Below are 14,782 nucleotides of genomic sequence, written 5' to 3'. Positions count from 1 at the left end.
GTGGCGTGAACCTCGCATACTTTTAAGAATCAAGCGTTTAGTCGATTGTGATGAATTCTTATAGCAACCGTAATGTCTCCCGGAAATCCTGTGAAATTTAACCAATCAGATGACGACTTTGAACGTGCTGAAGTGTTTCCAGAAAAGTGTGCCTTATGCATCAGACGTTTAGCCAACGGTCCGTGGGCGTGATGTATGAGGCTGAGACTACTCTGTACCTAACGCAAATTCTGCTTGAAGATTAAACGATAAAAAGAGACAAACAGTTCTAAAAGTGAATTTTTTTATATTTGTGTAAGCAAGCCACATTACAGAACTTTAGGAGGGTTTTCTGTCAAGTTACTTTCAATAAAGCTCGTTGTCTTATCGGTGTGTTAGTGCTAGAAGTTTCTCTGTTCAAAGTTTTAGACCAAGTAAAATCAGTCTGTCAGAAGTTTTATGGTCATCTGGTTGTCTGATGAGGAAAGTTATGACTCCGTAAGGTGTTTTAATCAGAATGCATTATTGTCACTGAAAAGCTACAAGGTTAAGGTGTAAAAAGGATTACGTTTTCGATGGCAATAATGAATACACATCCACACGATTGTAAAAGTTTTATTCATTACATCACAGCTCTATACATAATTCTGTTTATAATCAGTTCTTTCATACTGACTGTTCATAATACAACCTTCACATACTGGATTCTGCTTAATGCTTTTTATAAAGTAGTATAGCCTTATACAACACTGCTTAAAACAGTAGTATGCTGCATTGTCGTATTATCGTAACATAAACAGATTTTTTTTTTCATTTAAAACACGTTTCATGTTAAAAAATACTTTCAATGGCAGCCAAAAGTAACCAAATAATCCGCAAATGAGAAGACCTTGGTTGATTTTATGTATCGCTTATCATACTGGAAATGTAAGGTCAAGTGCATTGCATTGTGGGATGCAGTATTCCTACGCGGTGTGGTAGAAATCATCCGGTATTATACATAACTACAAAAAAACCTCCATATTTGAAGGAAATTGTGCTCATGTATTCTGTTAATATGATCTGTCATTCTGTGTACAGAGCTGAATGTTTTGGGGTGGTTTCCCTGACAAGGTTCAGCTTGAGCCAGGACTTGCCCTTATAGTTAAATTAGGATATTTAATTCAACAAAAAACATTGGTGTGAATCTTGAGACGACACTGATTGTATTTCACGATATCATATTTATCATAATTTATGATATGTCAGTGTAAATTGTTAGTCTGGAACTAGCTTAAGGCCTGTCCGGGAAAGCGCCCCGTGATGTTTCTCTTCACATCTCAACAGCTACTGCAGATCTCCGCAGCTTGAGTTTGCAGTGATTCCAGGAAGAATCTGGACAATATAACATGTCTGAATGTCCTTGCAAAATATCAAAGCAAGTGTACTGTAAGCACCCCTCACAAAATAAATGATCAAATCTTGCTAGCTTTAAAATTATAAAGTGTTTGAGGCTTGAGCATCATTTGTTAAATATTTTAGGATGCATTGCAATGACATTCAGACCAGGTGGGTTTTTTCTCATCTCCCAGTCGACTTTAAATAAGCAACCGTTTGATTGACTGTAAAGTTTGCTATTTTCTCTGTTTTTATCACTGCATTGAGTTTAAAGTGATAGTTCACACCAAAATGAAAATTCTGTCATTTAAACTCACCGGCCTGTCATTTCAAACCTGAATGACTTTCTTTCTTTCGCAGAACACAAAAGTTGGTAACCGAACAGCAACGGCACACATTCGCTTCTATTGTACAGTCACAAAACCAATGCAAGTGAATGGGTGCCAGTTAACAACATTCTTCAAAATATCTTTTTATTTTCTGCGGAAGAAAGTTGGTCATACAGGCTTGAAATGACAAGAGGGTGAGTAAGTGATGACAGTATTTGTTACTGTGTGGGGGGGCAAACAATGGCTTGCACTTCTCTGTGCTGAAATAATAGACTTTGTCTTCATGGGGCTACTGTAGATCATTTAGCTCACATGTTGCTGTGTTCGTTTCCACATCATTACTTAAACATTTCGGTAACACTTTACAATAAGGTGCTATTAGTTAACATTAGTAAATGCATTAGCTAACATTAGATAACAATGGACAATTTAGTTTTTCAGAATTTATTAATCCTTGTTAATGTTAGTTCATGTCAATACAGTTATTCATGTTAGTTCATGGGGCATTAACTAATGTTAACAGTGACCATGTTTGATTTTAATAATGTATTAGTAAATGCTGAAATGAACATGAATGAACATTAATAAGTGATGTATTAGTATTGTCCATTGTTAGATCATTTTAGCTAATGCATTAACTAATTGTTAATAAATAGCACCTTATTGTAAAGTGTTACCAACATTTCTCTTAAAAATGGTTCTTCAAAAACTGACGTCATATTTTTAGTCAGAAATACAAAATTGGGATCTTAATTAAATGTGAACTCAAGCCCACTCAGAATAAATATAAATGGATGTAATGCATATCATATGTAATATGTATTCATACAAGTATAAAATAACACCATTGGTTATTCATCTGTCTGTCTCCATGATGAACACATGAATAATAATAATAATAAACCTTTCAGCCAATCAAGTGCGCTCCACCTATCCTTCAAAAGGTGTTTGATCTCTTCAGATCTGGATTTATCAGAATACAGCCAGTATATGACAAAAAGAGGACAGTTCTGAATGATAACAACAACAGTAAAAGTAAATGTCCTTATTCACAATAAAGATCAGTTTGTTTTAATTGACTCATTATACTGGCACTATAAAAATTGTGTTTATTTGAGTTTGTTGATCAGTGTGAAATCCCTGTTGGCATCCCACGTTGGATCAATGTCAATGAGAATGTTAGAATGTTGGTGTTTGTCGGATCCGTGTGAATTCGCCTTTACAGTGTTGCGTGTTGTTTGAAGATCTGAAATGATTTGGTCCTGTGTGGCAGTGCTGCTCTCAGTCATGTTTTTATGCATAGAACGTGTCCACTTTCACTGCGTGACAGAACATAGTCATGGAGAACACCAGACCCAGAATCTGCAAACAAACACACACACACGTCAGCTATTCAATAATCTGGAGACATGTTGGTGCGCGTGTGTGTTTTGATGGTATAGTTACTCTACAGGGAGATGTGTATGTGAAAAATACGTGTAAACAATCCGTATCGTTCCTGCATCAACGGTTAATACCTGTGTTAGAGCCAAACACAGAGCAAAAATCCACAGAGCCACCAGATTTTCATGAAGCCATCCCTTTACCCGCTCATAGCATGGCTGTCAACACACAAATGCACATTTCATGTTTTTGTATGTAATTCAGAACATATGGTGGTGTCCATCATTCTGTGGAAAAACTGGACACTAGTGACTGCCGCTTTATATTGGTGTTGAACAGTACTCGCAGAGCTAAAAGAATTCTTCCAGACACTGACACGTATCCACGTCTGCCACTTTGAGATCATCTATATGCTTGTGTAGTTCTGAAAAACATCATGTCAGAGGTGTGTCCATTGTTGTCCAGTCAGATTTCATCAAGCTATTGGCTATTAATAACACAGCAACAGCATTTGTCAAATCATTTAATCACGCCGTCTGTATTCTTCTAAAGCTGTAAATCAATCATTAGCTCATGTGGCACTCTGTAGCAATTCATTTAGAACATGTTTAAAACCCACGCCTGCACTACAACAAATCAACAATCATTTACAAAAGTGTTCAAATAACGTGCTACAAAACACATGGGAATTGAGCGGTTCCACTGTGACAGCAATATGATCGATGACCGTATTACTTCATTGTATTAAACTTCATTCAAGTTCAAATATATATTTTAAATATACTGTATATTGTAAGTAAACTATGTAGTTGTGGTCAAAAGCTTAGATATGACTTATTGTCATCATTTTCTTTTCTTTAAAACAATCTAAACGTGTTCAGAAGCTTTGAGTGATCATCAAACATGCATTTTGTTTTGTTTTCATTTAGTACTGCCCTAAACAAGCTATAAAAATACATTCTTACACGCCGTTCAAAAGTTTGTATATACTTCACAATGTTACCTAGATAATTTGTTTGTGATCATTCTTTGCACGTCTCTTGTTTGTCCTGAGACATTAAACTCTCCACTGATCCAGGTCATGCTAATACTTGACCGTCGGCTCTGATAACAGGAGCAACACACATGCAACACTCATGAAAAGCCAGACGTACACTATGTAAACTTTTGAACAGGATCATCAATAAGAATGATTCTTTTGTCCCCTGGGAAACGTGTGAATAGCTTGTCAAGGAAGTTACTACATGGAAAAATAAGATTTTTGTTTCCAAACTGTTGTATTTCTTACAGCGGTCCACCAGGTGCCAGGATTCTCCAGGCCGCAGTTATCGCTGTACTCCAGACAACACGAGTCCGGCACTCGAGTGGCATTGTACACATGAAACCAATCTGTGTGATTATTCACTCCACAGCAGCGAAACTACAACACAAACACACACAGATTAACTGAGCACCAGAGAACTTCCATATACACGTCTCGTTTTCTGATTATGTTATCAGCATACGCATCAACATTCCTCATGTTTTTCCTTTGCGCTGGACGCAATGAACCTTTAGTTTGACATGCATACTGTTTATCTTATCAGATATCTTTCAAAACAGATGAACAAATCTGAGAATTCTTCCCTCAGATGTATTGAAGCATAATGTACTGTAGTCGTGCAGTTCTTGTTCACCGGTCGGACCAAAACTGCACAACTGAATAAAAAGCACTTACGTCTGTTTGGACGATACTCCAGGCGTTGGTCAGGCCGATGTTTCCTTCTGTTCCAAAGAGCTGTAAACCTTTCTTCAGATCACTCTGAGCATACAGATCAATCTAGAGCACACAGGGACCAAAAGCTTATTCATCTGCCATGTAGGCTATTTGTAATATCTTGAGAAGGTGAGCCAAGTTGACGTGTATACTACTGTAAACATCTAATAACATTTTGTTTCAGCGTTGTGGACAGAAAAACAAATGTCCACAGTGAGTAAAAGTGCCTCTACCGTAGTAAGTCAAATACCGTTTTGGATCTTTATTCCCGTGATCTTCGCTTACGCACATAAAAACCAATGCCATAGAAGAACTTTGTTGGCTATGGTCAATTAAACATCCACAGAACCGTTCTGTTGTGCCAAATGTTCTTTATAGGTTCTACGGATTATGAAAACAAGTCGATTCTTCTTTGACTTAACAGGTTTTTTGGAGAATCAAAAAAGGTTCTTCTATAAAAGAACCTTCTTTCAACCTTTATTTTAAGTGATGAATTGTATAAAATGACATCTTGAGAGCTGAGATCCGACTAAGACTGAGCTCAGAGATGTTAAAAATACACTTCAGTTGTTTGTGAGAAATATCGGGCTTCTTCAGATGGATATGAAGAGAAACAGCACCCAGTGTGACATGAGATAAGTACTAATACCAGTGGACGGGCTGAGCTTCTCAACGCATGGCTCTTGATGTGTTGACGCTACGTGTTCACATGTTTGTCTGTCTGAGATCTGGCGAGTTCAAAATGAGTCGGCCTGGTCTCAAAAACTGCTGGGGATTACTGGGTTTTGAGTTCTCAAACCGACAGCATATTAAAATGAACGATTTCTTCAAAAGATCACTGAAAATGTGCATTTATCACAATCAGAAACGGTTTAATTTGACACTTTCAACCTGAAATACCCTGAATCTCAGATGTAATGACTTGATGCCTTCAGACATGATTCAGTCCATTAAGTTTTGCTAAAAGCTTTACTAAAATAACAGAATCTCTGGCTGTTCTGTAACATCACATTTCATTGTACATAGATGTCTACAGTATAAGACTTGACAGGTTGAGTAATGAAATGACATGCGGATACTAAAACACAGCAACATGTACAGTTGTAAAGGACATAACTGGCCTCATTCTGAAAACAAGAGCAGATGGCGTTGCCTGTGAAATCAATCTTCCATAAATGATTCAATGCAGCAGTTCACATAAAGGGTTACAGGGAAATGATGCAAAACATGAGCACGTGAGCTGTAAATGTGACTGAGCTCATGAATGAACAAAGATGTGCTTGTGTGAAGTCATTACTGCTGGCCCAGAGGAACGTGTGTGCGGTTGCGTGCGTGTGCACGTGCGCATACGTGTGTTGATGAGGAGCAGTTTTCATGTTTAAGCATTGTGACGGAATCAGTATTTCATGTAATGAATAATGTATGATGGACTCCACCAGTGTCCACATCTTTCTGCAGCCGCTGCTCAGTCAGCACGTGTAGCATTCTATACCAGAAGAACATCCGCAATCTCCATGAGAACAGAAGCCGAGCTGTATATCTGCTATAGTCTGAACTCCAAGAATTGTCTCATATATGCTATAAATGCACCTGCATGTATCTCCATGTTCTGTCTCAGATGCGTTTCAGCCTTTTAAAGATATGCAGTGTTCCTACTGTAAGCACAGGGACGTTTATTGATTGTTTTTGATTGTAAATGTTTGTTTTTATCGTGGAATGTATTGTAATGTGTGATTAATGATGTGTTTGCTGCTGTATTTACATAAAACATATAAATATTGTGCTTTATCGTGTCACCATCGTTACATCTTTCGTTGTATATTTAGAGTTTGTTCGACCTTTAAATGAAACAGATTGTATTTGTACATTGGTTGTCTGGTTGGTTTTGTCATATAAAGGTTTTGATCCACATGAGGTGAATAAACGACGACGAGGACTGATCACAGATATATACTGTATAACATGCGGCTCATCCTCAATTCTCCAATTTTGGACTTTCCATTTTATGTTGTCCAATAAACTGCACTACATTTAGGCAAAATATTCACAGAACTGAACATTGAAATCAATCGAAAGCAGCTATGAACTGGCTCTATGCTTTCCTAAATATCACCAGATTGCATATTTTTGACACAAGCCGTAAACAGTCAGAAGGCAAAGATAAAAACACAACAATATGCACAAAACACTCACATCTCCAACACTGATCAAATCCTCAGAGATTTGCAGTGTTCTTTTCTCTTCCTATTGAGAAAGCTAGCATGAATGATACAAACAGAGTCAATGTTGTCAATGAATTACTCAACTACGCAAATGGAGAAAGAGGAAGACTGGAACTGATACAGTGTACACTCAATAATCTGTAGTGTTTATTGAAAGCTTCAGCTCAGGGGAACACAGGATCTGGGTCTACTGCATGCGTGAGGACGTGCTCGAAGTGCTTTGAGAAGTGAATGTGCATTAAATAAGCATCACATCAGGGTTCAGAACAGCTCCAAACACTTCTCATGACGGACAGCGTGCCAAACACTGCGGCATTTCAAAAACACATTATCTGCCCCTGCGTCCTCTCCTTTATACATCATCCGGCAAAACCTTCTCAATAATTTCTTCCATAACAAGATGTAATGTAGTAATAAAATCATACATAATAAATGGCAGAAATACAGGAGGTACCGACTGCTCTTCTCCGCCATTACATCAGTAGGTTCTGTATAGTGCGTGTGGTACAGTGGACGTATACTACATTTGCCATGTTTTCATTGTCATGTGACCTGTTTGTTTGCTGATTTGTGATCACTTGCTTTCTTTTTTGATTGATTTTTCATCTGATTACCCGTTCTCTAAGAGCTCTCTGTGTCCCGATACAGAGGCTGGATCCTTTAATTTAAAGGTCCAGTGTGTCATTTATGTGTGTCACGATCTATTGATAGAAATGCAATATAATATACATAGCTATGTCTTCAGAGGTGTGTGAAGAGCTTACACAATAAAGCGTTACGTTTTTATTACCTTAGAATGAGCTATTTCTATCTACATACACCGCGGGTGTATATACTGTAATTCGCCATGCTCTGTCAGCTGTCGTAGTGTTTCGAAAGGGAGGGGTGGAGTGAGCGGTTGGTTGCAATTCGCAACCTTGCCGCTAGATATTACTGACTGGACCTTTAATAGAATATGACAGATTGCTGGTGACCAGTGGTTCTCACACTGTGATAAGGAAAGTAGGATGCATGGTGAGGATGCGTTTGAAGGAGCCTTTGAACTGGATGGCCCTCCATTGTGATGCTTTCCAAGCCTTCGAAGATGGCAGTCTCTGTATTGGCTTACATTTTGCCTTTTTTCTGCGGTATTGTCGCAATGACCTTTGAAAGTGTTTTTGACCCAAAGGGTGTCATGCTGCCATATGTGCTTTCTGGAGAACAGTCAAGACAAGCTTTGGCCTTGATACAAGAGGTTAAATCAAAATACCATCTGTCTCAAAGTGTCCTTCGGTGTAAAACAAATGACCTTACCATTCAGTGACCCAATCAGAGGATGACACATTTACATTTACGCATTTGGCAGACGCTCACAGTGCATTCGTGTTTTTTTATCTTTGTGTGCGTTCGCTGAGATAGAACCCATGACTTTTGTGATTCTAGTGTGAAACTTGCGTAAACTTGTGCTTCTCTAAAGTTTCATTAAGAGAGCAGATGTGCTAAGCAGATGACACATTACAATCCTTCAAGAAGAACCAGAAAAATCCAAATTCTCTTTACAATGTTTCTGCTCACACACAGTATGTGGCTACTGTACCTCAGCCAAAGTCTAACACAAGCTATTCACACAATAAAATGCCTTGAAATGCTCTATGGCTTCATTGTGCACTCCACTATCCTTACCAGTTGGCAAGATGGTGATGTTTGTCCACTCAGTGAGTTAAAATGAACATCTACTTTGTCGTGCAGTCGTATCAGAAAGTGCTTGTAGAACACACCTCAGTGCGGTCTTATCCTGCTGTTTGATGTTGCACTTATTGTGACTGCCTTCATTACTGGGATGGGATGTGGTTATACTGTATATTTATTGCTTCTTTACATGTTTTCCAGGATTCACAGTCATGTTTTAACCTTGTATATGGACACAAAACCAATTGAGACATTTCATTTCATTCACTTTGTTGAAGATGGACAGATTTTGGACTTACCTGATCTTGATAAGCAAAGAAGAGAATGATGAACAGAATCTCCAGTAGCAGAAGCAGGAGCAACAGGATGAAGAACTGCAGAGAAACAACAGTAGTTCTCATGTCCTAATTAAAATCAAATAAATAATGAAATAAAACGGACCAGAGCATCACTGTGATTTACCCACAATGCACCTGCTTTTCATGATTCTGTTTAAATGATTCATGGCTCCTCTGTCCCACTATAATTTCATATATAATGATGGCCTTGGTGAGTCATTGATCTAGTAATATCCCTGACGTGACTCGATAAAGCTCTCAAGCTACTGTATATCACCTGATGTAATCATATTCATTCATCCCACACCAAAACCTCCAGTTCTTATCAGATCTACAAGAACGAAGACTAAACACACACATGTGCAAGGAAAAGAGCGAGAAGACCGACATTTGAACCCTTTTAGGAATCCAGCTGATAGAGCTCTGCACCTGTAACCTTCAGAAGAGCTTCACACGGCTACTCGCAGAAATCTGACAGATGAGACCAAGGCATTACTGATGTTATTGTGTTCCGCACTCTTAAGCAACTGATGGACGCTAACATGAGGACTGTTTTCGTTTGATTTACTTCCACCTCACAGCCGTCAAGGTCAATGTGTGCTCTTCTTGGCTGGTGTGACGTCATGGCTAAAACGCACAGATGAGATCTGAATATGGCAGCACGTTGATGATGCTAAATGGTTCTTAGGACTAGTTGTCTATGTGTGAGTTTTGTCACGGGATGGATGCGTGTGGGCACTTTAAAATAAAATGACTTGTTCATGTTCAACTGAAGAAAGGAAGTCATATACTGTACTGGACATCGTGGGGAGGTCCAATACATGTTCATGTTTGGGTGAACTGCTCATTTACGTTCAATCTGGCTTGGAATCCATTCCGTTAAAGGAATCGACTCCTCTTTGAGAGCCTTCATAAGCACAAGCCCCGCCCCTTAGCTGATGTCATTTGTCAACTAAATCACATTAGTTTCTTGTCTAAAACACTGCAGAAAAAACTGATGGATGAAGTCTAGAGCTGAGGAATGACATCAAATATTATGCATCCATAAAAGCAAAAGCTTTGTTTGCACACACAATGCAGACATAATTACATGTATCCACACATTTAACAAATCATATAAGCACGTTTGCTTTTCAGACGGACTGTAAATGGACCGTCTTCTCTTACTCTCTACCAATGAGCTCAGTATGTGCATGAAGAGAATTACATGTATATAAGGAACAGTCTCACAGCATATTTACTTGGACGTCTGTTTAAAGCTGGACAGAGCTTTTTCAACACCTGTCTGCACTACTTGCATTTAACAGTAATATTAATATGCACGGTATTCTTACATATTTCTAATACAATTCACTGATTATCCATCTGTCTAGTTGTGAATGTGTACATGCAGCATGATATGCACATTCAGGCATTAAAAGACGCTAAAAACCTCTTAAAATAGAAAAACAAACGAGACAATTGTTAAAATACATGAATAGTATGGACATGTAAAAGGAATGTAGATTGTATACTTTACTTGAAATAATCTTGATTCGGGTCATTTGATTAAGAATTAATTTGAAATAATTGGATTAATTTGAGATATTAAAGAGATCTCATGTGTGAGCTGTTTCGTGGGTAAACTCTGTTGAAGCAATGCTTTAACTATTTTGTAAATTATTACTAACATTACTTTCTGATCATCAGTTTTAATAAATGCAATTACTGAACATTGGAATCTTTGTTCTAATGCCATTGCTGTCACTTTTAAGCAATATGCCACAGGAGGTTAAAGATGGCTTAAAAGCAGGTTAGGTGATTCTTTCCAGAAACATTTTTTGTTATGCTGGTTGAAAGTCTCTTCACATCCTGACAGCAATCACTAAGTAAAGTGGTCTAAATATATATTGTATGTAGAAGGCACGGGACGCTCTAAAGGGAGGGTGGAATTATATGATGAATGCTAGCTTCTTGCTATTACAAACTATGACTAGCTGAAACCTTTATCCTAAGCTCCTAACTAGGACAGCTTTTGTAACGTTCAGTGTCTGGAGCCTTATTATTGCTTAATAGAAATTCTGATGATGTCTGCATTTATTGTGTTTGCACTTCCCAGAATAAACAGCTAAAAACAGGCTGGGAGACCAGTTTAAGCCAGAAAACCATATTAGGCTTTGGCTGTTTTATTTTCCGGAGGGTTGTGTATCTGACGCACTTTTAGATGTTAGTGTTCTACTTGAACTACTAAAAGCACTCTCACAGTGAGTCACAGGAAGGTACAGTATATATGTCTACTGCATGAGAGATATAGAGATAAAACTAGTCTATCCACACTGAGGTCATACTACAGTATGTTCTTATGACATACATAGCTGCTTAAAGAGAAAACATCATCATCTCCCGTGTGGACATAAGAGAATATTTTATCATAAATCTTCTCCCTCACACATTGGCTGCAGGCTATGATAGTCTCTGAGGTGATTCCAGCCCAACTCAAGAGCGTAAATCCTTCAGTTATATATTCATAAAACTACACTTACATTTACTGCACTTCTCTAATGGTGCTATACTGGAAATATCACAGCTGTTCAGGGAAAAAGCTGAAATCACCCCTGAAATGGTCTATATCCTCTCAGCTGGATGCAGTCCAGTTATAAAAGGATAAGAGCCTGGATCAGGAGCCGCATAATGTGTTCAGGGCTTGAATGCAAATCTGCATGACCGGTTGTCGAAATATGAAGGTTTTTGATAGTTAGTAATTATAGATTTCACCAAATGTCTGACAAAATCAAACACACAATGGCAGTGAACATAACTTTATTATGAATTTTTTAGTCAGATATTAGCGATACTATAAAGATGTTCAAATGATGATTACACATAGGCATAGATTTCTATAGATATGATCATTATCTGTCACTATTCACAAAAATCTGTCTAATGGACTAAGCTGTATAAAGCCCGTTATCTACTTTCATCTGTTTCTTTAGATTTTCTGATAATTATACATTAAGGTGCAGCTCCATTTAAAATGAGGGATGCCACAGACCTCCACTTCACGGCTGTTATGGCCGAAAGAATTCACGGTAATTATATTATCACAATATCGATTTAAATGGGCATTTTGTTTCCTTTGATGAACAAATAATTCATCCAAATAATAATAATAATAATAGTTCATCCTTTTTTGGTCAACAAATCACATTTAAAATTCGGAAACAAATGGTAAATCATCAAATTTATTACTGGAAAAAATGTGTCCCATACTGTAGGGCTTACTCACTGGGAAACATCAGACTTAGCATTTTATTGATTTATTAATTGTTTTAAATACATTACCAATATTACAACTTTCTAAAAAAAACAAATACTTGACAGTTCAAAAAGAGGTAATGCAGTGGAATCTAAGAAAGCAAATAGAAACCAAAACCATTGAATCAATGTTAAAAATTGTTGATTTGTCAACGTTAACTGCATTGTATCAATATCACTTTTGGACCCATATGCTGAAAAAATATATTTTTCAACAAACCACCATTATTGTGATCGGTGTTTGCTTTAGTTGGGCTTCTGACTCTTGACGTTCATTAATGAACTCTCTTTCAGTGAGTGAAAGAGAAAAACACAAAAGTGTTTCAATAGGAACATGGGTGAATCCATCATGCAACGCTGAACAGACCAATAAACAAAATTGTTGTCCATTAATGTGATTTGGCCCACGTATAGGTTTTTATTGGTAGTAGAAGAAAAGACTGCAACTCCCATCGTTCCCCTCTCCTTTACAGTTTCATCAAGCTCCACCTTTGTTTTTGGATTGTGACCTCTCACAATGAAAATTATATGTTGTGCCGGTGTTGATGATTAGTCTTAAAACTGCACACTGATTCTGAGAGTGCACATGTAGTTAAACTACAGGACTCTGAGGCCATTACAGATGTGAATGCACTCTCGCTTTTTGGTCAAAAATGCAAGGTTGTGTGGTTTAAATCAATGAACTAATTTGTTTCATGTTGTCATATTAACTCAAATGTGATATCACATTTTTAAAAGTTAAAAGTAAAACCTACGATGCCTTATTTTAAGAAAAAACTTTAAGAACATTTTAAAACGTTACTTCTTTAACTTGAATTAATCACCACTGGTGAACTAAATCTAAATCACTAAATCAACTAAATCACTTGCACTTGTAGTTTTAGCACCGCTAAAAGTTTTAATCTCTGTACAGTAACTATGCAGCAATGTTTTCATTTAGCAAGTTAATTTCTCACAAACCAATAATCTGTAACGTGTCTTTATTGGATGTTATAATGCAAGTTGTTCCTTCCTTTTTAAGAAAATTATCTTAATAGACCATAAAATAATACCTGACAAAAAATATAAAGCACACAAGGAACGAGCTAAGTAAAGACAGAATTGCTACTGTACAGGAAAAAAACTTTTAATAAAAGTCCCGCCTACACGTGAGATTTGTGCCAGAAAGGCGAACGAAAACTTGCAAATGAAAAATCTAGCAGCGAATTCAAAACTATTATTTGCAAAAACGAAACTTAGAAAATTGTTAAGAATTTTTTTTTTTTTGAAAATCATGTCACATTCTTGCAATTGAGTTTATTATTCACATTATCAATGTGTTTTTTTTTCTTTCTCGTTGTATATTTTTGTTCGTTTATTTTTAAAGTTTGCGTTCATTTTTATTGACACAAAAGTAATCCCACAGTAGTGCACTTGCTTCACAGTTTTATTACAGTTGAATTACACTTACACTCAGGAGTAACGGACGATTCTCTTTGACCGCACCCACACACCCCAGACAGCCAATCACCATGATGATGGTGCCGACGGCGATGAGGAGATTGGCAGCAGAAAGTGACGGCAGTGAGGATGAGAGTGTAGCAAAGTTTCCCTGGGTAATGGACAGCCAAACTCCAACTCCAAGTATCCCACAACCCCCGAGCTGCAAAAAACGGATTTGATTAAAATAATGAATTCATGACTACTGCATGTGTTACAGGGCATATTTCTTACATTAGCCTATTGAGACATGTACTCATACTGTATAAAACTTTACTTCAGTTCATTAAAATGTTGCCTTCAACTGTGTGAGTATAGAAGTGTTTCAAAGACTGACAGACCAGTACCAGAGAGGAACACAAGACATCCTTTCAACCTTTAAAGAGTACATTCCTCGAGATCCTAAAAAATACATTTCATGAAGTGTTAAATTTTGCCGTGTTTGAATGTAAGCAATCTGCCAAGTTGTAAATCCGAAGGTGAACGAATAACAAAGTTATTAGCTTATAAAAAAGGTAATCGACTCTGAATCACGCGAACAAGCCATGACCTGTCCGAATCTTTAACCACAATGTACCTACGTCACTAGAAAAATCCCCGCCTACTGACAGCGAAAACTTAACTCTCTCCTCCCCAAACACTGTACTAGCTCGTTCGTGACGTGTGCATCATGTCTAAGAGAAGCTGTGTTCTATGTAGTGAAACTAAGTCAGTCTTATTTTCACTACCAAAGGAAGAACTTCTGAGGAAAAAATGGTTACTATTTATTTTTCAAACGACACCAAAGGAGTATAAACCGAACGTTTTACTTTGCGCGAGTCATTTTACCGAAGATTGCTTCATCAATCTTGGCGCCTTTACTGCAGGATACATTAAACGTCTTTCCTTAAAAGATGTTGCAATACCAACTTTATTTGGACCTGTAAGCTCCACCGAATCACAACCTGTAAGTGTGAC

General features: G+C 37.4%; 1 protein-coding gene across 2 annotated transcripts in view; it reads right to left on the bottom strand.

The window, feature by feature from the left end:
* Positions 1-583: 583 nt before the first annotated feature.
* The window catches only part of tspan4a (tetraspanin 4a), a 50,271-nt gene continuing 36,072 nt past the window's right edge, over positions 584-14,782 (bottom strand). For both annotated transcript variants that reach the window (XM_057347830.1, XM_057347829.1), the window contains 6 exons: positions 13,797-13,988; positions 9,014-9,088; positions 4,786-4,887; positions 4,357-4,488; positions 3,203-3,286; positions 584-3,047 (listed from right to left, as the gene is read on the bottom strand). In XM_057347830.1, the coding sequence (XP_057203813.1) occupies positions 2,979-3,047; positions 3,203-3,286; positions 4,357-4,488; positions 4,786-4,887; positions 9,014-9,088; positions 13,797-13,988 (654 nt within the window). In that variant the 3' untranslated portion in view covers positions 584-2,978. The remainder of the gene's footprint in view (positions 3,048-3,202; positions 3,287-4,356; positions 4,489-4,785; positions 4,888-9,013; positions 9,089-13,796; positions 13,989-14,782) is intronic.

Source organism: Triplophysa rosa, linkage group LG12 (assembly GCF_024868665.1).
Source record: "Triplophysa rosa linkage group LG12, Trosa_1v2, whole genome shotgun sequence".
Lineage (NCBI taxonomy): Eukaryota > Metazoa > Chordata > Actinopteri > Cypriniformes > Nemacheilidae > Triplophysa > Triplophysa rosa.
Note: the sequence above shows the minus strand (reverse complement) of the source record. Positions and strands in the feature narration are given on the sequence as shown.